This window comes from Branchiostoma floridae, chromosome 15 (genome assembly GCF_000003815.2).
Source record: "Branchiostoma floridae strain S238N-H82 chromosome 15, Bfl_VNyyK, whole genome shotgun sequence".
In the NCBI taxonomy this organism is placed as follows: Eukaryota; Metazoa; Chordata; class Leptocardii; order Amphioxiformes; family Branchiostomatidae; genus Branchiostoma; species Branchiostoma floridae.
The window spans coordinates 8,026,086-8,047,693 of record NC_049993.1 but is presented as its reverse complement, the minus strand read 5'-3'; the positions used below and the strand labels follow the sequence as shown (position 1 = coordinate 8,047,693).

The following is a 21,608-nucleotide window of genomic DNA, read 5'->3' as shown; positions in this document are numbered from 1 at the left end:
TTTTCTTGCAAGTTGATTTTATGCATGTTCCTTTTCTACAAGCAAATGTCTTGACACGGGTACATGTACTTAATGATAGTCACACGGCTGTTTAATCTGTATTTGTCACCTTCAATTTGCAGTCCTCGTCCGGCCATACTGCCAACTATATAGTACCCTAGTTGTAATGTTAAGACCCTGTCTTCAGGAAAATACAGTCATGCTTGCCTGTCTAATATATCGTGGCTACAAAGTGTACATCTTTACCTTTACCTGTTCTGAGTATACATTACGGACTCCTGTAAGAGGAACAGATAGGTTTGATACAAACTTACCTGGTCCCTTTCAAATTAAGATATCATTGTGTGATTTCAGACATGAATTCTGAAATGTATATTGATATCTATCTGAACAGGACGTTTTGATTTCTTTCCAACTGGGAAATCACATTAATTTATTAATGCAGCAGCAGAATGCAAGACATACCTTTGTGACCTTAGATGACACCTATGCTCTCTGTTGTCTAGTTCTGCTTGTTAGGACAGTGCATAATGATGGATATTGTAGTTTTCTTTTACACAACCTATAGTCTCACCTGCTTACGCGTTTCGATGCCAAGCAGACATCTTCCTCAGAGAGCTTCAAACTGGAGTGTTACTTCTCGTTGCTATATGTAACTGATGTAGGTGGCGCTTTTGCGAAACGTAAGCAAGTGAGACTATAATTAATCCAATATCCTAACCCTCTATCAACGTGATCAAATTGATTTTCGGAAGTGCATAATGATGTTAAAGAGTTGTATGTACAGAACTTAACGTCTTCTTCTGACCACGTGGCAGTAGAAGGTAATACCGGCTGCGCTTATTATGGTCAGCAGTACCCCTAACAGCAGGAGCAGGATGGCGGTGGACGTGATGGGAGGGTCCTCGTTCTTAGCATGACCGACGTTGTTGAATCCACTGTAACTGCTGCAAGCGATGGGGTAAGAAGAAAATGTAACTTTATGGTAAAAACAGCGTACAAGATACAAAGCTCGCTGCAGTACCGTAGGAAACGCCAGGTAAACCGTTTTCGAACTTTGTCTTCCTTTCCACAACCGCTATACACCAACCAAAAATCACGAAGTTCCTTCAACAATTTCTCGACTTATATGCTGTTGACCTACATGTAGACCCATCACCCTATGGCATAACCGAAAACATATCCTTCTTGGCGAAGGAAATGACTAGTGCATAGTATTTCATGTAGCGATTGTCATTGCAAAACATACATTCAATAAAACGTTAATAAAGATTCTTCTTGAAGTGTAGTTCATCCGAGTTAAACCGAATGGTGAAGATATAAGATGTGTCACAGTTTTTAGCTAGATACGTAGAAAATACTGCTATTTACTTCCTACTACAACTTAATATAGTGGGTGCAATTTTTGACTCATATGGCTACATGGTCAGTGATTTTGAAAGTTTTGTGAGTAGTTCCAGACGCGCCCTGTACATACGTATGTCCTGTTAAAACTGTTGTTGTTGTTGTTGTCCTTGCTTTACGTCTATTTCTTCGCTAGACGTGGACTCCATGTGCCATTCCCATCTAGGTGCTTCTCATGTGTTTGTTGCTCCTTGGTACTTGATCTCTGGTGCTTTGCATCTTCGTGTATAGTATTAAAGTTGGTAACGTTTTAGTCCTCCCCGGCGAATCTTCCTGTCTTCTATGTACTTTGAGACATGTACAAAAACAACACGGTGTCGTCTGTTTTGCCTTTATTGCAGACAATTTTCGTCTCAGCCTTACCTGAACTGCGCATGCACCATTCTACTGGCCAGGGGAGGTGCGACGTAGTGATGTCGCTTCACGTGATGGGCCGGCGGCTTGACCACTCTGTTGGAGGATTCCTTCTTGGCTGCGGGTACCGGCTTCTGTTGTTTCTGCTGCAGAACAACGCTAGCGCCCAGGAGAGAAAAAGGTAGAAAAATATAGCCTTTTGTGATGATAAATATACATCTTATTTTTATTTTACAACGAATCGTGTATTGAGGATAGAGTATTATATGCTCCCCTAATTATTTGGAGGCTTCCTTCTTGGCTGCGGGTACCGGATTTTGTTGTTTCTGCTACAGAACAACGCTAGCGTCCAGGAGAGAAAAAGTAGGAAAATGTATAGCCTTTTTGTGATAATTATATCTTTTACAGGGCATTATGTGTAGATGAAAGAACCTTATGTAATCCACCCATTTCTCAATAGATATCCATGTACTATCGAGACTGCAAAAAGTCACCCACAGGAGCGTTAGAATCTGGTCTATGTGGACTGATTATCACAGTGAACAGGGCTTTTAATGCTTGTGTCAATGGATAAATGATCTAAGGGATAAGCAAAAATTAGTCACATTGCCCAAATGGTCCTCATTTTAAGGCGGTCTCTTGTACATGTTTGACCGTCAATAATTGTATATTTTGAAGAAATAAACCGTTGTAAATATATCGTGTAATATTTTCACTCATTCATTTCTATTCAGTAACTCCACAGAGGTCCTTACGGAGAGAGCGCGGTCCTGACGTCATCCAGTGCCGTGACGATGGCCTCCTCCAGGCTGAAGTCCGCCAGGTAAGCGCTCATCTTCGACTGCAGTTCCACCGTCTTCCCCGGGATGGCGCTCGTGAGCGAGACCGCAGCGGCGGCCTCGTTAATGGAAAAGACCGTCACCACTCCTGTAGCGTGGGCGACATGTCAGCGTTAGATTAAAATCAACATGACGTATTAGTATGTCTTTCTATTATAGAGAGACATGATGTGTATATTCCCAATCCATAGCCGCTGGTTCATCTGTAATACGAAAATGACATGGCGCCCAAATGTCCGCTTTCATGGCATACTGACAACAAGGGGTGGGTACAAAACTGGTTTTCTCGTTGCACCGGTCCAGAAAAACCGGAACTGAAAAAAACACGGCAGGCGTTCAAGTGTTTTGGGGCTTACAGGTCCAAGAAAGTTACAAGAGCAAAGTAGAGGAGAATTTGATAGTCATTTTTACCAAGTTTCTACAATCAAACGTCGTCTAAAACAGAGACAGTTAATGTTGTTTACATGAAGATAGAATTTTAAAACACCAGTGGACGTCGGATACTCCACCAAATAGGATCATTTGTAGCGAAATGTACCGTTGTTTTGAGTATCGCCCGTTCGCAAGTTTTCACAATCACCTGAACCGTACTTGTACCTCACCCGAATTTCCTGTACCGGTACCCACCCCTACTGACAGCGTTTGACGCCCACGTACGGCTTTGACAAACGGCCACGTTGGAAAGTAGCGACCATAATCTGTGAAATTGAGTTTTCACTACGAATTTACAGTATTCATTATTTCCCCTCGATTTATCTTCCAAAAACTAGTTTCTCTGGGATGTGCACAAAATTGCCTGACAAATTTATGTACTTAAGCGCAGTATTCAATCTGATGGTATATCGGAAATCTGTATTATATAAAGATATATGGACTCATTACAGAGTGCAAACAAGGTTCAACTTTTTTTTTTCAAAAGCGCAGAAGCCAGATTCCGTTCGCAATGCGTTGGATTTTAAACTTCTATGCATGTACTATCCTGGGCGATTGCTAAAACCATATACAGCCCAAGAAGCTTAAGACCTTTCGGGTCACCAATGAAACTGATCTATGTGCGCAGGTGGTAACTGTAGACAAGATCATTCAAGCTTACCAATTATCTAATGGACCGATAAAAAGTGGCAACACTGGCCAAGTGGTCCCTATATAGAGGTGGTCACTTGTATAGGTTTGACTGTAGAAACATGCGCTCAGTCACTGAGTCAGCGATTAAAGCACTGAACGTGGCTTGCTGAAGCCGGACTACACTCAACATTTTCAGCGGTGAAGGCATTGCAAAATATTTAAGGGCGTGTTTCGTAGCAACCGTTGCTAGGAAACAATTCTACAGACAAGTCTTACCACACTCCGGGTTGTCCCTGAACCTGCTGCTGGCGATGTCCATGGCAAGCTTCTTCGCCCTGGCGCGCGGAATGCCGGGAAACTTGCTGTCCGGCAGGTTCGGGACGACCACCACAACCACGGCGAAACCGCCCTTGTCGCTGTTACCCCGGCAACTGTCGTCGGACAACGCCCTTTGGGTGGCTGCAGAACATAAAAACAGGCGTTAGACTGGAAATTAGCTATATGATTCCTCTTCGAAATCTTTATCAGTTTTTTTGTGAATTTCTTAATGCCATAGCCCTTGTCGTCAAATTCAGTTAGTGATCATCCCCTTCCATCCCGGCTATCCCTCTCTCACACTCGTTGGGGACGGCTGACCAACTGGACTATACATATATATATATATATATATATATATATATATATATATATATATATATATACTGCGCTCAAGAAGAGAATGGCTTCCTGTAATGTTGCAGTAACTGAAAATATATGTACCTTTAGGGACCCAGAATCTCCATGCCGGTTTGAAGCGTCATTACCATACTCACACACCAAAGTGCATACAAGTTCATCAAAAGGGTCTTGTGAATAGACATGAAGTAAAACATTTTCACCTCCACCTTACGGCCTTCTTTTATTAACTATGCGACGGAGGTCCGTTGCAAGCTGACTTTGATTTGGAAGTCTTGACAGGTGGCGTGGTCATAGATTATCCATGTGAGCTTTTAATGGTTTCCTTTCAAATCCAACTCACTGTACACGTCTGTTTTCTTATATATCGCCACATCGAGCTGTCTTGTTCATTTTAAAGATTGCGCACTAGTTCTTTTTTCACTTATAACCCATTTGATAAAGTTTGTTTAAAAACAAATTCATCTTTAGTTCAATTGTTGTCCTGCTGAGCAAGTATATATACAGGATGCATATATATGATGCCTGTATCTTTACAGGTTTGGGGCATTTTTTCACTTAAATGCGGCTGCAAAGTGCATAAATTGGGGAGATAAATCTGCAGCAGTAGCACAGAACAGGTCAAGTTTTACTGATCTAACTAATTAACCAGCTTCGGGGGGTTAAATAAGCCAGAAATTCCCAGCAGGACAAGGGTTAATGTTGAGTGTAAAGCTCTTTTTCTCACACTTACAAAATCTCCTTCCTTTTGCCCATGGCCTCATCAGATGACCGTTACTTCTATCTATAAGGTGAAGGTGATGGGAGATCCTCCTACCATACGAATGGTGGAAGGTGATGGGGAGATCCATCTGGATTTGCTTTTGAAAGTTGGGTGATACTATCTCATCCGGGAGACGGTCAGGCCATTGATGCCCCGGTAAAGAGCTTATGTTAACGTTAGATGTGGCCAGTGGTCCGACCCATGGCGCTCGACGTGCAGTCGTTAAAAAGTTATTCGCTTGCGGTGAAGTATGCTCTTCCATATTATCCGCACAAGTATCAGAAAACTTAAACGACTTGCAACTTTCGCAAGTCGTTTAAGTTGATGGCCCTACGTTTAGATAAAGCCACTTGACTTGTGCATCACTTGCAAAATGCCGTGGAGGAAGCTATCCAGATTGACCGTTGTAGAGGCATAAGTGCGTAGAAAACGTTCTGTCCGTAGAACGATACTTTATTCTAACATAGTTCCAGCCATGCAACATTAGATATTGGAGTTCTTCGACTGATTTTGACAGTTACCTTTGGAGGATCTCATTGCCGCCACCAAATCATCGAACAGGCATTGGATTAATAAGTTATAGATTTTCATTCAGCATGTACTGTTACTAAGGCATGACATACATATATTTTCACGATTATTTCATGAGAAAGGATAATATTAAACGCAAACGTTGTTGATGTATCGGCTAGCCATGAAAGTTATGTGATTCAGGATCAAGGGGCCACCACGAAGAGCCCGATTTGTCAATAGTATTATCTCCTGCGGGCCGATCGCACAAACGATTGATGGCACAGAAACGGGTAACGACTTTACCCCCCTGCCGTTCATCAGGACCAAATCGCCTCAACGACAATTCCGGTTAAAAGCATGCCATAAGTCGTGGCTGTCTGCAGCTAAGCCGGGACACTGCCGTAACGATTGGTGAGAAATGTAACCGTGACTGTGCGTTATCGCCTCCGCAGGCTTAGCCGGGTGAGGGGGGGGGAGTGTCCAAGGGTCTCCTTACAGAGAGTCATTTTGCAGCTCTCATATATCTTGGACTCGCACCATTGCTCTCTAACCGTCGCTCCGACTTGACGGGGATGTCTGATCATTGACAGTCCGGACAAGTTGGCGTTAACTGTAGCGCTGTAGTGCAAAAATTGGACTTTGCTGGCAGGAGCGTGTTTCCGTAATGAAAACTGGTTGTGTAGACGTGAGGGCGGTACAAAACAGCAGTACCGGGCACCTGTGGGATCTCTGTTCGCATCGACTGCAATACTAAGATTAAAGAACGAAGAATGGATCGAAACAAGATCTTTATTCCGCAAAATTCTTTGATAGCTAGAGATTATATGAGATACGAGTAAAGGTCTTACGTTAAGATGTAATCACAAATATGAAAATTCAATTTCGAAACGGTTTTATTGTCACAAGGATGTTCTTGGTAATATTGCTTTGAATCTGATAACATAACGCAATCCTTAAGTAGATGGGGTCAATGGCACGTAGTCTATATCTTGAGACAGTAGTATTTTTATCATTCATTCATTCATTCAGTCATCCATCTATTCATTCATTCAACAAGAGAAAAAAGGAATTAAAAAAAGATACTTTTCAACAAATGAGCAAAGAATGGCAAAGGTACGCGTACCTATGACTAAAATATACTTCCCCCAATTTGACTATGGTAAAAAGAAACAATGCTCAGTGCTTGTTTTAAAGCTGAATTATTCGTCTGTTGCGCGAACCCGTCGGCAAATTCATAATTCTACATCGTGCGATATATGGGGCGCTCTTAACACACAGCGAACAATAAATCCCACCTGCCCTAGGGCCCCCGTGCAACCTCATATAACATAGGGACGCAGTATATCCATTTGAGGTATTGTTCATTACACAATGCACCCCGTATTGCTATATATGTTAGATCGCTAAAGCACAGGGGTCTGATCAGATTAGTACCATAGCTAACTTTGGCGCTAATCACCATGGGGCTGAGCATATATTAAGTTATAGATTAATCTATAGCTCACTTGGCCAAACAAAAAGCGTGCACAACTTACTATGACGGAAGCCAGTTGAACCCCGAGTAATTTTTTAAACATAGTACCATGCTGTGATTTATCCAACCAACCAACACGGGTAATCTCGATGGAACATACGGTCTTCCCATATTTCTTAAATGATTTGACTAGCACAGATAACCACCTTTGCGAAAAATCACTATTTGGCTGTAGCATGAGTTCTATCTTAATTATATCTATCTATTGATAAATTGGGATAAAAGCACATTTCTCTCTCCAAAACCACTAATAGAGCAACGTATTGGCAGATACATCTGAAATATAGGCATATAGATTTACTGGCCAGATAGTAAGCTTGCCAAACTCACCAATTCAATTAAGACATATGACCAATGAACCTTGATTATGATTAGCATGTTAGACGTCTAACACCGTAGGGAAGGCGCTGTGATTTATCCAAGCAACCAACACATGGGTGGCCTCGATTAAACATAGATAATAAACGGCCTTCCTGTTTGTCTTCATTACCCCTAGAACAAAGCATACTTTTAGAAACTGACGCACGTCAGTGAAAGGTAATGCCGGCCGTGCCTTATGTAGGCTTGACACAGCAAAATTTTGGGTAGGATAAAAGTTACTGAAATTGCTGTAAAACTCTTCCGATTACAATGTATTTTTCCTGTCAAAGTCGAAAAACGTTGAATTTTTAAAGAGTTTTTAAAGCTTACAAATAGGACGTTTTTATTAGAGACGCTTATCCCTATGGCCAACTTAATGTTTTTCATATAACACCACAGTAGTGCATTATGATTTATGCAAACAGCCAACGCCTCGATTAAATATACGGCGTTCCTGTATTTCACCATGCCCCCTCAGACAGACCCCTTTTAACGCGATGTGTGTAATGAAGAGGCAGGCAGACCTGTGACGGCATCCTCGACTCTCTCCGTGCTGTCTTCCTCCAGGACGGATACGGGGTCACAGACGTCCGGCCCCGCCGGGTCCCCGCAAACTTTAACGACGTCTTTGTGCGCGGAAAAGCTGTGAGAAATAGAAGAGGAGGTGACATTTCTTTAATGCAAGGGTCAGAGACAGTTAATATAGTGCTTTTTAGCATGTTTCCATAGAGTTAGTTGATATAAAAACGTTAAGGAATCGTTAGAAGCTTTATTGACTGACACAGCAAAAAGTACGGTGACTGTCGCACGGTCAACTACAAACTGCAAAATGGAAATGTCAAACAATTCCTACTTCTTCTTGCTTACTAACAAAAGCGAACGTGAGTAAATTTGTAACATTATTATGTTACAACTAGGTAGGGATACACGTGGATTTGAATTGAGGAACAATAAATATGAGGAAACTTTTGTTATATACACATTGGCTGTCGGTATTTACGTACCATACCACAAATACTTAGATTTAACAGAAAGTTCGTCGTCACAAGCCTGTCCACAAGCTGTAATCAGACGTCTGTAGGCTCGTACTCTACTGAAACTTCGAATTCCGTGTCTCATCGTCCCCTCTCCCAAAAAGCGTGAGAGGAAAAAGAAACCCGGCAGCTATATATATGTTTTTGATACTAGCTATAGTATAGGGTAGACGTTTTGGGCATTGTTTCGAATTCTTACTACATGTATGTATATATGTATGCATATTATATAGATGGACCACAGACTTCCCTCAGCAAATGAAACTATGCCTGTACAAATATTCCGTTTGTTCAACCCTTACACATACCTGTGAAGCATGGGATTTAACATAGGACGTCACAAAATGATTTCTTACTCATCACTGACGGACTGCTGTAGCTCCTTTAGTGAGTGGATGATGGCGTCCCCGCGGCCAGCATCCTTCAGTCTCAGGCTGATCTTCAGCTTCTTGTTCATGATGGGGAGGTGATCACAGATCTCAGGACTCTGGTCCAAATCACTGGAGCTGAACACTCCCACCACGGGCTCCTCGAACGAGAAGATGACGGCATATCCTGGAATGTATAATCACAACTTAAAAATCTCACTCCCTCTGTCTCCCTCTCTCTGTCTTTCTCGCTGTCTCTATGTATATATGTATGTTTATATATATCCATATCTCTCTCTCTCTTTATGTATATATATATATATATATATGCGTGTGTGTGTGTGTGTAGATAGACACATAGATTGATTGATCGATTGAAAAATATAGATATAGATAAAGATAGATAGAGATGTAGAGTTTATCAACGATATTTGCTGGTCAACTATCGCAAAGTACCAACAATTGATGAAGCAACAAATCCGAGGAGTAGCTGTAAAGCAAAGTTTGTCCGTTTTGTCTTTCCGTGAAAAAATCTGCCGAGTGAATGTGCACATTCATCGATATCTCCATTTCAAACTTGATCTTTTCCGATAATTCATAACAGGGGTGTTGATAGATTTATTCGCTGCCGTTGAGACAACCCGCAAAGGTAATTTCAAGGATGACGATAAGTAAAATCTGCTCAATCCTCTTCGGAAGCTCTCGGGTTTAGCAAAAATTGATTCAATCATTTCACAATATCTAACTTCTTATAGAGGCAATGGAAAAATACCCAATCTTTTACTACTTACCGCAGTTCAAGTTATCAGGGTATCTGATTTCACCGATTTCCTTTGCCAGTCTTTTCGCCTTTCTCCGCGGTCCAAGGTCTTTCTCCCAGTCGGTGGGTTGGTTGTCGAGTACCACCGCTGCGATCTGGACTCCACCGTAGTTCTTGCATGCTGAATACGTGTTCGTCAGGGCCTCTTCTATCACTGTAAGGACATAGCAACATCGTCGATAAAGGTTAGACAACCAGGTAATAAAAAACGCCAAGTGACTCAAATTACTCAAGTAATTGAATACGATTTTGGAAACGGTCAGACGTTTCAGGCAGAATCCACTACCTTTCGTCAGTGACACTGCAATTCAATAGCAATATTTTCTTAGCAATAGGTAAAAAGATTTTGCTTAGTTAACAAGCAATATTTCATATTTGCAGGATCATTTTGTACACTTTGCACTAAGATTTCAGTCTTCTTGTAGTACTAGTAGTCAAAAACGATGCAGGATACCCATCTACATGAATGTGTACAGTAGTGTTTCAATAAATTCTTATGTATGGATAGCAATGCCCTGACTATTCTTAACCTATCCCACGCAAAGTACTTTTTTTGTGTGTATGTGATACGCTTACGGCAGTAATTTTGAATAAGGGTGAAGGTTGCCAGCACTACTTATCCCCCATACAGATCCATCTATACATCTTCCATGTACATTACTTGCAGTGCTTTAGAAAACATGTGACTAAAAGTAAATCGGCTACTGACTATTAATTAGAACTGTGAGATAAGCATGTGATACTGTATTGGCATGTAATCCTTCCCCATGAGCCAAGCTTTCAACTTTGATATTATGAGACGCCAGATAGCAATATGTCATCCGTAAACTAATAAAGATATGAAGCCGCGAGGTGTCTAAGGATTTACCTGACGTCATATCTGCCTGCGATGTATCTCAGTGATTCGAATTCAATGTATATGATTCTAAATGGCTCGTGATTTTTTAAAACTTGTCGATGTCGGCTATTGCAATCTTATTCATGTGCATGTAACATGTAAGTAAAAGACTGACTTTTCGACTCATGGGTACATGGATTGGTACTTACATGTAGTGTATCTCCTTCATGCTTTTTCTTAAAGTCGACGTCTTCGGATTATTGCGAAGGGCACAGAGTTCATGTGAGGTAACGTCAAAAATCGAACCGTAGACTCACTTTTCGTCTTATGGGTACATGATTTGAAATTCAATGTATCTCCTTATAAATGACAATGAAGTTTATTGCATATTCATGCCCCGTTGGGGCTAAATGCAGTCAGTTTGGTACAAAAGGTAGTAAACGCAAAGTTATACAATTTCACAAACTATAGTTTATATGCATCTTCTCTCTTCCTAAAACATTTGTAGATGAACTTACAGAGATTTTCTAGTATATCGTGGTCAGATGATGACATGAGAAATTTGAACATATCTTCCTTCGTCATGTGTGCATATTTCTGATTTACATGTGTAGCATTAATGAATGTATTGCGCAGATCATTGTACAGTGAACACTCTAGGACAAAGTGTATTTCATTTTCTACATACATGTGGTTCTTATCGCAAAATATACATAGTCTATCATCAGGAGGAGTTCGGTTGTATCTACCGGCTTCAATTTCCAATGGGTGATCGCTGATCCTTAGTTTAGTCATGGCTCGGCGATAGCTAAAATTTGTTATATCCAGGTATTTTTCTCTTTCATACAATTGCTTAAATTTTCTGTAGGTTCTTAGCTTATTTCCTTGGGTTTCCTTCATGCCAGGAGAGTTAAGATAAAACAGTTTCAGACAACCATTCGGTGTCTTTCGTCAGTGTCACAGATGGCTGTCTGAAACTTCTGACCGTTTCCAAAATCATATCCAGTTGCTCGAATAACTGCTTTATGGTGTATCTTATTACCTGGGTGTCTAACCTACATCGGTGTATCTTCCATAAGTGTAATCTTGTAATATGTCTGATACATAAACGGATAATCCTGATGTTTAAGAATTGATCCAAAGACCTATATATCGACTCATACGAACATCAATCGCATGTAGGCGGGCGTGACAAAAGGCTTTATTTGCTTGCTCCACACCAATACTGACCTCTGCCCTTATCGCCTCTAGTTAATGAAGTCCAGATAAAATTTCTAGGCCAGTTTGTTTCGCCGGTATCTCGACACTTTCATGTTATTTGGCTGTACTGCATCAAGTCACGTCACCCGACATTCGGTGATTTGTCAATAGTTTGGCCAGCCTTTTGGTCGTAATAGGTGGGGCCATAGCTTATCATACCTTGTATACTACCCAATGCCTCGGTATGGCTGCCTTGAAAAGTGTCTTCTAACAAGAGACACCTGTTCAGCCATACCTTCCACTGTGTTAAAGAACCTAAAGATTGTATTTCTGATATATGATATATTATATTTTTCCACTATATCCAAATAGAAATATATTATATAAATTTATATATATATATATTATATATATATATATATACATTGTGCTCTTCTATTCTCTATTCTAGAGATAATACATAAAATATATCTATATAATATATTGTGCTCTTCTATTCTCTTTCTGGTTGAGTGTGAACCATCCTTGTAATATCGAAATATATGATAATAGTAATTACTATCAACGATTTATTATCGTGTGCTTATACTACACTGAGCCGCAAAGTTGTATGATATCAAATGCCTCTTGGCTAAAATAAACAAAAAGCGTTGTTGAGTCAAAGAAGTTTCATTTCTAGAGTGAATATTACACTGAAGTGATTAAATGTGTCAAACAATGAAGGCTTGAATATGTTTGTGTTCATGAAAGTAATTAGCGAGTGTTCTCCACGGGATGGAATGTGGCAAGGCAAATGGCATGTCTGGTGAGAGTTTATTAGCTATGGGAGCCCAAGCGCTCACAGTGTTAATGCCTGTTTAATTTGCTCTCGTCTAGACAGGTAAGGAATATGTACAATGAAGAGATCTGATCAAATTAAGATAACAATAAAGGGCCATTTCTCTTCGATATTATATCTATCTGCCAAAAGACTCCATAGATACAGTATTGTAATGTAAATAGCTTGTTTTGTATCAGAGACAGTCAAATACTAATGCAATGTGATCTAACTGGATAAAAAACGGAGATTTACTTCCAAACGTTTCAAGTGACATCCATCACTCTTCTTCGGCGTCAATAGAAATTTAATGCTACTGACGCTGAAATAGATTGATGGATGCCACTCTGTCACTCTTAACGTCCGGAAGTAAATATCCGTTTTTTATCCAGTTGGAGAGATTCAATTGTATTTGAATATTGTTTAGCTGGATGTCTAATCTTCATAAATGTAGAGACACTTAGCTTAATATCTTCCAAAATTAAATCAATGCTGCATTAAACTATGTAAAGCTCGATCTACATGTGAGATGTAGAATTTGTACTGATGAGGCGCAGAAGCAATGGTTGTTAGCCATGTAGTGTTGTGTAGAAGGGGTTCCTCGATTTCGTGATTAACAGACCGGTTAGCTCAGTTGGTTAGAGCGTCGTGCTGATAACGCGAAGGTCGCGGGTTCGACCCTGTGCTGGCCAACACTATATTTTTTTATTTCTTTGGTTGTTAAACATAACAGACATCCTTCTTAGCACATTCTTCTGTGTCCTGCATCTTCCGTGCTCCTTTTCTTTTCTGTTGTAGGAAGGCCTCGTCCTCTGTGCTTCGTGTTATATGTTGTCATTTTTTTCTTTCTTTATTCTATGTATTAAGACCTTGACATACACATTCTGTAGTTGCAAATTTTTACCCTTTATAGTAATAACCTTCACAGCTGCCATTTATTAAGATGACCTATTACGCTTGCTTCTCACTGTTGGCATTTGCTACACAATAACGGTATCCATTTGCTACGTGGAGGGATCGCCGCAGGAGGCAGAGTACCTAATTAACGACGGCCGTTGCCAGAGTCCTGCCCGAATCTAGGCAGAACTTCAGTCATTTGACGGCTCACCGCACTGCTGCCCATCATCCAATTTGAAAGCAATTCGGCCCACTCGTGACTAACATACCGCTTTATGTATTATGTACATCCAAGGTTACCCTCTGTCATGTATGCTGCCCCCTTCACCGCTTAACCTTAATGCTAGCACGCAACTAAAAAAGCTTACACCTACGGTCACGTGTGCTGCACATCGGCTGGTTTTGACTCAAAAATATACGGAGCAACTGTTACTAAAGAGGGTAACAGGTTGTTTCGCAACAATGTCAGTTCGCAACAGTCAGTTCGCAACAAGGCAAGTCTTTTCGCAACAAGGCACAAGTCGTGTCGCATCATTTGAATGTTATTAATCTTGATAGCCTAATAGTATTAGAAATCTTATTCCTAACATAATTATACTCCTTCCACGTAAAAAATTTACAGGGTGCGAAAGACAACCCCGCGACAGAGCAACATGGGGCCGCATGGACCTGACAGCCCGATGATTTTCATACGCCAGGCGGTACAGTTTCACACGCGGCGTGCACAGGCCGGAGTATAATTATTTTAGAAATACAATTTCTAATACTATTAGGCTATCAAGATTGATAACATTCAAATGTTGCAAAAAAAACGACTTGTACCTTATTGCGAAAAGACTTGTACCTTGTTGCGAAAAGACTTGCCTTGTTGTGAACTGACGGTTGCGAACTGACATTGTTGCGAAACAACCTGTAACCCTAAAGAGTTGTGTCTAGTAGATATTCATACAATATCTCAGTCTTACACTCTCTCAGTTCTTGAGAAATTGCATAATTCCCATCATGTATTCATGTTATCGCTACTTTTTAATCGCGTCATTTTGTCGTAAAGTAAAAAGTTGTGTATTGTAATGCCCCCAGGAACTCCTGCAAAACAGGGATATACCCTGAGTGCGTATACCCTGGTAATAAATGAAATGTAAGCATATCAAAGCTTTGTTTCTTTTTTTTTGTCCTAAAACATTGACATTTACGTTCCCCATTTACGTTTATTTTTCTCTATCTTAGTAGTTCCATATTTTACCCTTTATACCCATTACATTAGATTGGTAAACTAGGCAGGTAGGCGTAATGAATTTGATTACAAGCCTGCTTAGACAGTTGATAGATGTGATAATGGTGTAATGATCAGTTGGATTCACAGCAGAAACTACCACTCAGAAGGGATAAGTGATACGCGTTGGAGCCAGGTAGTTATTGCGAAGTGCGCCAAATCCATAAACCATGAAAATACAGTCACCACTTGAAGGGCTCAAAACAAATTGGTATTTTTCTTTAACCACCTTAATGATTTATTCTTTATTACAGATTATAGTTACTTTCATTTCTGATTGTGAATCTCCCGCAGAAACCTTAGTGTAGAAATGGGTACTTCAACGCGAGGACTGTTTCTTGCAACAAAGTTTGTCATTTGCTTTTAATGTGAGTTTGGATCCATGGACCACAAGAAGAACCGTTCTCTGTATATCTTGCTAGCTTAGCCTTTAGCATTGTAACGTTTATCATAGAAAACACGTAATGCCAAGTGGTACATATTTAGGTGTCTCCTTTTTAGTATTCCTGCAGTGGTCACTTACAGTGATACCACCTAAGCTCCCAATAATCAAACCTTAAAGTCAATCACACATCCCGACGTGCCATCTTATCACACATATCCTCATCAGTACGTGTAAGACGGAGGAGTAAGCTGATCGCGTTACTATCTCATTCAAACCTTTGCTGTAGGCTTCAGAGCAGGATGCGATAAATGCAGGTGATTCAATGCACAGAAACGGTAAGTTATACCCGGTGATTAAGCAGTGAGGGAGCTTAAGGCCTGTGGCGCCTTCCAATCGCGTCACTATCTCATTCAATTTGAGTCTGATCGCGTCACTATCTCATTCAAACATTTGCTGTAGGCTTCAGAAAAGGATGCGATAAATACAGATGATTCGATGCACAGAAACGGTACGTTTTACCCAGTGATTAAGCAGTAATACCCCCTTTCCACTATGACGGCGCTTTCGCCGTGCTCTCTCTGCGACATAGAATTTGACAGATCGCTCAACGAATTATATAGAAAAGAGACTAGTTTTTTTTTCACACATTGTGTGCTTTGCTGTCCTCTCAGTCACACTTTCACATTCTGTATGATATACCCAAAATGAAATCAAAGGTTACACATATCCGATTTAGGTCGCGGTGAGAGCGCATGGCGATCGCCGTCTAGTAGAAAGGGGGCCTAAGGAAGCCTAAGGCCTGCGGCGCCCTACAATCGTGCCGCTCCACGCGCGGCTACCTGCAATCACCCGCCATGATTACACGGCAGTTCTGCTCGTCAGGTCCTAATCAACGCTGTGGTAAAGCAAATTGACCCCTCGCCCTTATGATGATCCTTCGCCCCGATCATGAGAAAATCATTGAGACACAGATTCCACTTCAGAAGGGTCCGTGATGAGAATGGTAAACCCTTCATTCCTCCTCCCGTGAAAGGCTTTAGGAACTTAAAGTTGATTCTGCACTGAGTGATTGCTACGATAGCACCATCAGCTACTGGCTACATAGTTAACGAGTTGAAATCCTGAAACTTTGTGAAAGGTCGGGGGGTCTTGATTGTGAACCTTCCCTTTCCTTTGGGAATCTTAATTCCTTGAATATGTCTTTGTGTAATCACAAACACATTAGATAATTTCATCCACCTTCCTTGATTTGGCAGCAACAAAATTGCTTCAGCTTCATCGCTGATGATGCATCTAACCAACAACCGTATCAACGGTACTGATTAGAACTTCAAACTTCATATCAAAAACATCTGGTGCGTGGAAAAGAGCGTACACAATTTCATTGAATGATTTTGTAATTACTGCAGGTGGTTAAAACTTCATTTGCAGCCTCCCCTACTTGAAGTACGTATCTCGTCATCATCAGTCATGCTCTTTATAAAGGAGGAAATTTAACAAAGTCATCTGCAAACTTTCAGTCTGTTCCAACTTTATTTCCAAGTTTATCCAAAAACTTTCCAAAGAATATCATAAACGACATCCAATTCTTTTCTAGCATCGGTTTGGAAATGTGTTAGATGATACTTGAGTTCCAACCCGCACTGTGTATTACTTCGAATGAGTACCCACAAAGCTTCTGCCACGCATTCAACACCTTCCGGTGACTTTGCTCCCGACCGCTCCCCAACCAATATGGGCGCTGGTAATTATTTTGAGTAGCCTGGAATCCGCCCTATTCTGGACCCAGTACGCTCCTCGAATGACATTTAAGAATGAGGTCATAATTATATTTGGACACTTCCAAGTTTGATTTGTCACATTTCATGTTCTGTCGACACAGGCAACATTTATAAACTAGGAGGCAACCTCCCAACAATAGATGACATTGCTCACGACTGTATCACAAAGTTCTATGGTCTTGAGAAGGTCGCGAAGCCATTGTCGGCTCCCTGTAAGGCCTGCGTCACATTTTCAAACCGGGGCCCGGCAGGGCAGCTTTCGGGAACGAAAAGTATTACACATGTATATTAAAGACACCACAATACACAAAAGAATAGTCGTGGGCATTATTTGTGTATATTTCTACGTACACATTTCTATTTTTTGTTTTTTCGAAAAACAGCCGGCCCCGGGCCCCGGTTTGGACCTGTGACGTACATAATGTAGGTCCAACAGGGGTTTAAAGGTCACATACCAGCGGATGTCGGTAACCTTCCCGCCCGTGTGACACATGTTTGCAGGGTGACACCGTCTCGGGTCACTGATCTATATGCGGCACGTACGTCCAGTCTGTCTGATAGACTATTTATAAGTTGATGAAACTGCTGATCTGTAACATTGACATGCTTGTGATGAATCGGTCTGGGGCCTTTAATCAAGGGAGTACATACGCTACTGGCCTCCTTTCAAATCTGCAGGAAAATGACCTGACACAAGGGAATGCAGTACCTAATAAACAGGCAATTCTTTCAGATGGAAGTGTAATGTTCACACACTATTCAATAATTATTTGTATAGTTAGAACACTACTAACACTCTGTCCACAATTGCACATAAATTGAGTCATAAATGTAAAGGATGAATGTTATGTAAAATTGCGATAGGATGAGTTCATTTCAGGTAAACTTAGTGTGAGGGCGACCTTTCTAAGTCCCTCCCACAGTGGCATTGAGAGCATGATGGAATATCCAATCTTACTTGGTAAATGACCGTTACAAAATGTAATTTCCGATGCGCATGTATTTGACGAAATATATTAACGTTACAGTGTTAAAGTATGCTTACTGTGTGATACATGATGCAACGTTGCACAACCTTGGTGAAGTAGAGAATTCATTAGATAATCATAATTTTGATTTATGACTGTTTGCTCCTGCATGTACGGAACAGAGTGATAAATCTAAAAACATGTGCTTGTGTTACGGGCTAGGTATCATTCTTTCGGTTGACATTCTTTTGAAACTTTGAAGCACATGTCCCTTCAGTAAGCGAGATAGTTGTGTATATTAAAAGAAAAGGAATATATTTCAAGCTCGTCGCCCAGGAAGCCATTTTAAGGTAAGAGTATAACGGAAGTAATTTTCCGCGGTTCCGCGGCAGAGATAGGGAACTGTCATCAGGTTTGAAGAAGATGCAATATCCATTGCCAACAAAGATCTGATTACAAACAGCCATAAGTGGTGTTTCATTACCTTGCTGTGTGCGCAAGTCCGGATAAGATTCCCTTAAGCAATCATACTTAAACCAGGTCTCCCTGTGATTATGCTTTATGTACTTTCAGTGACGACGAGAAAGTCATGTTAGATCAAGCAGCAGAGCAAAACTATGAACGCCACAAAGCATAGTACTAAAACCAACTTCAGACACAGGAGCAAGTCAATCTGATTTTCAATGCTTGGTTGACCGAAATGTACCAACTGTAGAGGATGTAGCCCACAAGTTGGCACGGTCAACCTTGCCACTCTTTAGCATTGGTCAGATAAAGTCAAGACTGAGAAAGGTGAACGGTCGGAAAGGTGCGGGCCCTGACCAAATCCCTTCATGGACTCTGAAAGTTTTCCATGAAGAGCTTGCACCAGTCTTGTGCGACGTTTACAACTCATGTCTCCAAAACCGCACATTCCCTAGCATGTGGAAACACGCCATGGTGAGAGCAGTTCCCAAGAAACCTAGACCCCAATTTCCGTTGGACTACAGGCAGATCTCACTTGTCAGTAGTGTGGGGAAAGTGTTTGAGGGTCTGCTGAAAGATGCTCTTTTACGAGACACGGAAAGCCATTTGATTTCTTCTCAGCATGGTTTTCTTGCAAAACGCTCGACAGTCACTGCACTTATCCACATTCTACAGTCATGGAACGACGCACTAAATAGCAGTCCAAGAATGGATATTCATGCCGTGTTTGTTGATTTCTCTCGTGCATTCGACACGATTGACCATGGCCAACTCCTACGGACTCTGGCAGACATGGGTATCCGGCAGGACCTGTGGTCTACAATCTCCAGCTACCTTGAAGACCGGACCCAGATGGTAAAGTGGGGTTCATGTCAGTCAAAGCCCCATAAAGTCTTGGCTGGTGTTCCGCAAGGTGGCTTGCTTTCGCCGCTTCTGTTTGTGATCTGTATCAACACTCTGGACGCTAAGCTGCCAATGTCTGTCTCTCCGGTTAAATATGCTGACGACTTGACAACTTCAGAGTTCCTCATGGGGTCATTACCTGGACAGACCCAACTTGCGCTGGACTGTATTGATGAATGGGGCAAGTCTTTCTCCCTTGCAGCAAATGGCAAAAAAACCAAGGACATGGTAATCAGTACCAGGAAAGAGGCCAATATACCCTTTCCTCCCCATCCTACAATAGCTGGTAACTAGAAAGGCCGACATTTGCTTGAGAGCAAATGCAGCATATTTCAGCCATCTCCCTCCCCATGCAACAACAGACTGTTCCAAAATCACCCATGTGCAAGAATCGAACACTTTTGTTTAAAAGTCACTTCCACTAATGACACTTAATGACACCCAAAAATGAATCTTACAAAATTCCTAGTGCAAGAATGGACTCTTCCAGTGCACCCCATGTAAATTTGCACAATAGACCAGTCCAGAAATACTCTCACTGAAAACATGGTCAAGGTTGAACTAAGCAAAAAAGGCATGAAAAGGTAAAATAGACCAGTCCAAAAACACTTCCACTAAAAATGGAATATTGAATTATCACCTTTCTAAAACTAAATTTGAAAACATCCCCATGCAAGAATGGACTCTTTTTGCGATGCCCCTATGTAAAGTGGTGCAGTCCAAAAATACATCCGCTAAAATTGGACTTGGACGTAATCACCAAAGTCCCAAAAATGGATTTTAAAAAATCCCCCATGTAAGGATCGACTCTTCAAGCACAACCTATGTAAAATTGCAAAGTTGACCAGTCAAAAAATAACCACACTGAAACACTTTCTTTATTTCTTTATTTCTTTATTTGAATTTACCACATGCAAAAACAAGTGGAAGGGAGGACAAAACAGGTGTATCAACACCTTTACAAGTTGTCCTCCCAAACCTGAAATGATAATAGAAAACAATACGAAACCAAAATCAAACAATAAACATTAGACATCAAAAGTCAGTAGACATGAATATACAATTCGGTGACAATTATACACAGAATTGATTATATACAAAATTATCAAATATCATTATGTACAGAGTAAAAAGCTAATTACCATACTAATGTAGCCTTAAAGCAGTGCAAGAGGCACACCCACAAGATGTGGACCAAGAGCAGGGGACGTCGATATTGAACTGGGTGTCAAATCTCACTTTGACATATCAAATCACCAAAGTCCATAAACAAATTTTTAAAAAATGCCCCCCTCCATGCAAGAATGGACTCTTCCAGTACACCCCTTGTAAAATTGCAAAATAGTCCAGTTCAAAAATACTCCCATTGAGAGACATTATATAATCAACACTCCAAAGATGAATTTAAAAAATATGTACCCCCTCCGTGCCAGAATGGACTCATCCAGATAACACCGGGCTCACTGATTGGCTGCCAATCCCCTCCGGGATGTTGACTCAGGCTACGTGATTGGTTGCCTCTTAAATCAAGTTACTAGTACTGTAAATGCAGAAATATTCGCGGTGGATAAATGTTCGCGTTTTTCGCGGTGACCACTCCATCGCGAACTTAAAACCACCGCGAACATTTTTCCATGACATTAAGAGACTACCGTACATGGTGCCACCGCGAACTTAAAACCAACGCGAAAAGTCCTTTATCCCGCTAACGCGAAATTAAATCCCCGCGAATTTAAATGCATTTACAGTATATATAGACATGTGCACATGCTGTCTTCAGGTGGGAGAGGTCAACGACCTTGAGGTCGTTGACCCTCTGGCCAGTGGAGAATTACTAAAAAAGTACCCAAATATATCATTTTGAAGTGGTTTATGCCAGAAATTATACATGGGTCATTTGAATGAATATCTAGTGCACCTATTTACCAAAATGTAGGTCATTTGGTTACAAGACCAGGGAACAGGAGCCAAAAGCGTACGTTTTTGGTCAAACAATGGCCAAAATATTCCAAAATTAAGCATTTTGTTGTACCGTATGCCAAAGGTGTCAATGAATTCATGTGCGCATATGTAGACGGCACTCCTATACCAAATTTCAGGTCATTTGGTTGTAAAATGGGGGTATAGGAGCCAAAAAATGTCATTTCTGGGGCAAAAAATGGCAAAAAATGCCAAAATTAAGCATTTTGCTGTACCGTATGCCAAAATTGTTTTTGGAATTTTGTGGGCATATGATCAAGGCACCTCTGTACCAAATTTTAGGTCATTCGGCTGTAACACCACGGAACAGGGGGGCAAAATGTACATAAAAATTGCAAAAAACATGAATAAAATCATTTTAAAGGAAGATAT

General features: G+C 40.9%; 1 protein-coding gene across 1 annotated transcript in view; it reads right to left on the bottom strand.

The window, feature by feature from the left end:
- Positions 1-315: 315 nt before the first annotated feature.
- The window catches only part of LOC118431417, a 48,520-nt gene continuing 27,227 nt past the window's right edge, over positions 316-21,608 (bottom strand). Inside the window, exons 2-8 of the mRNA XM_035842637.1 lie at positions 9,701-9,883; positions 8,898-9,096; positions 8,032-8,150; positions 3,939-4,121; positions 2,514-2,685; positions 1,768-1,917; positions 316-947 (exon numbers count right to left, since the gene is read on the bottom strand). Coding sequence (XP_035698530.1) covers positions 791-947; positions 1,768-1,917; positions 2,514-2,685; positions 3,939-4,121; positions 8,032-8,150; positions 8,898-9,096; positions 9,701-9,883 — 1,163 coding nt within the window. The 3' untranslated portion in view covers positions 316-790. The remainder of the gene's footprint in view (positions 948-1,767; positions 1,918-2,513; positions 2,686-3,938; positions 4,122-8,031; positions 8,151-8,897; positions 9,097-9,700; positions 9,884-21,608) is intronic.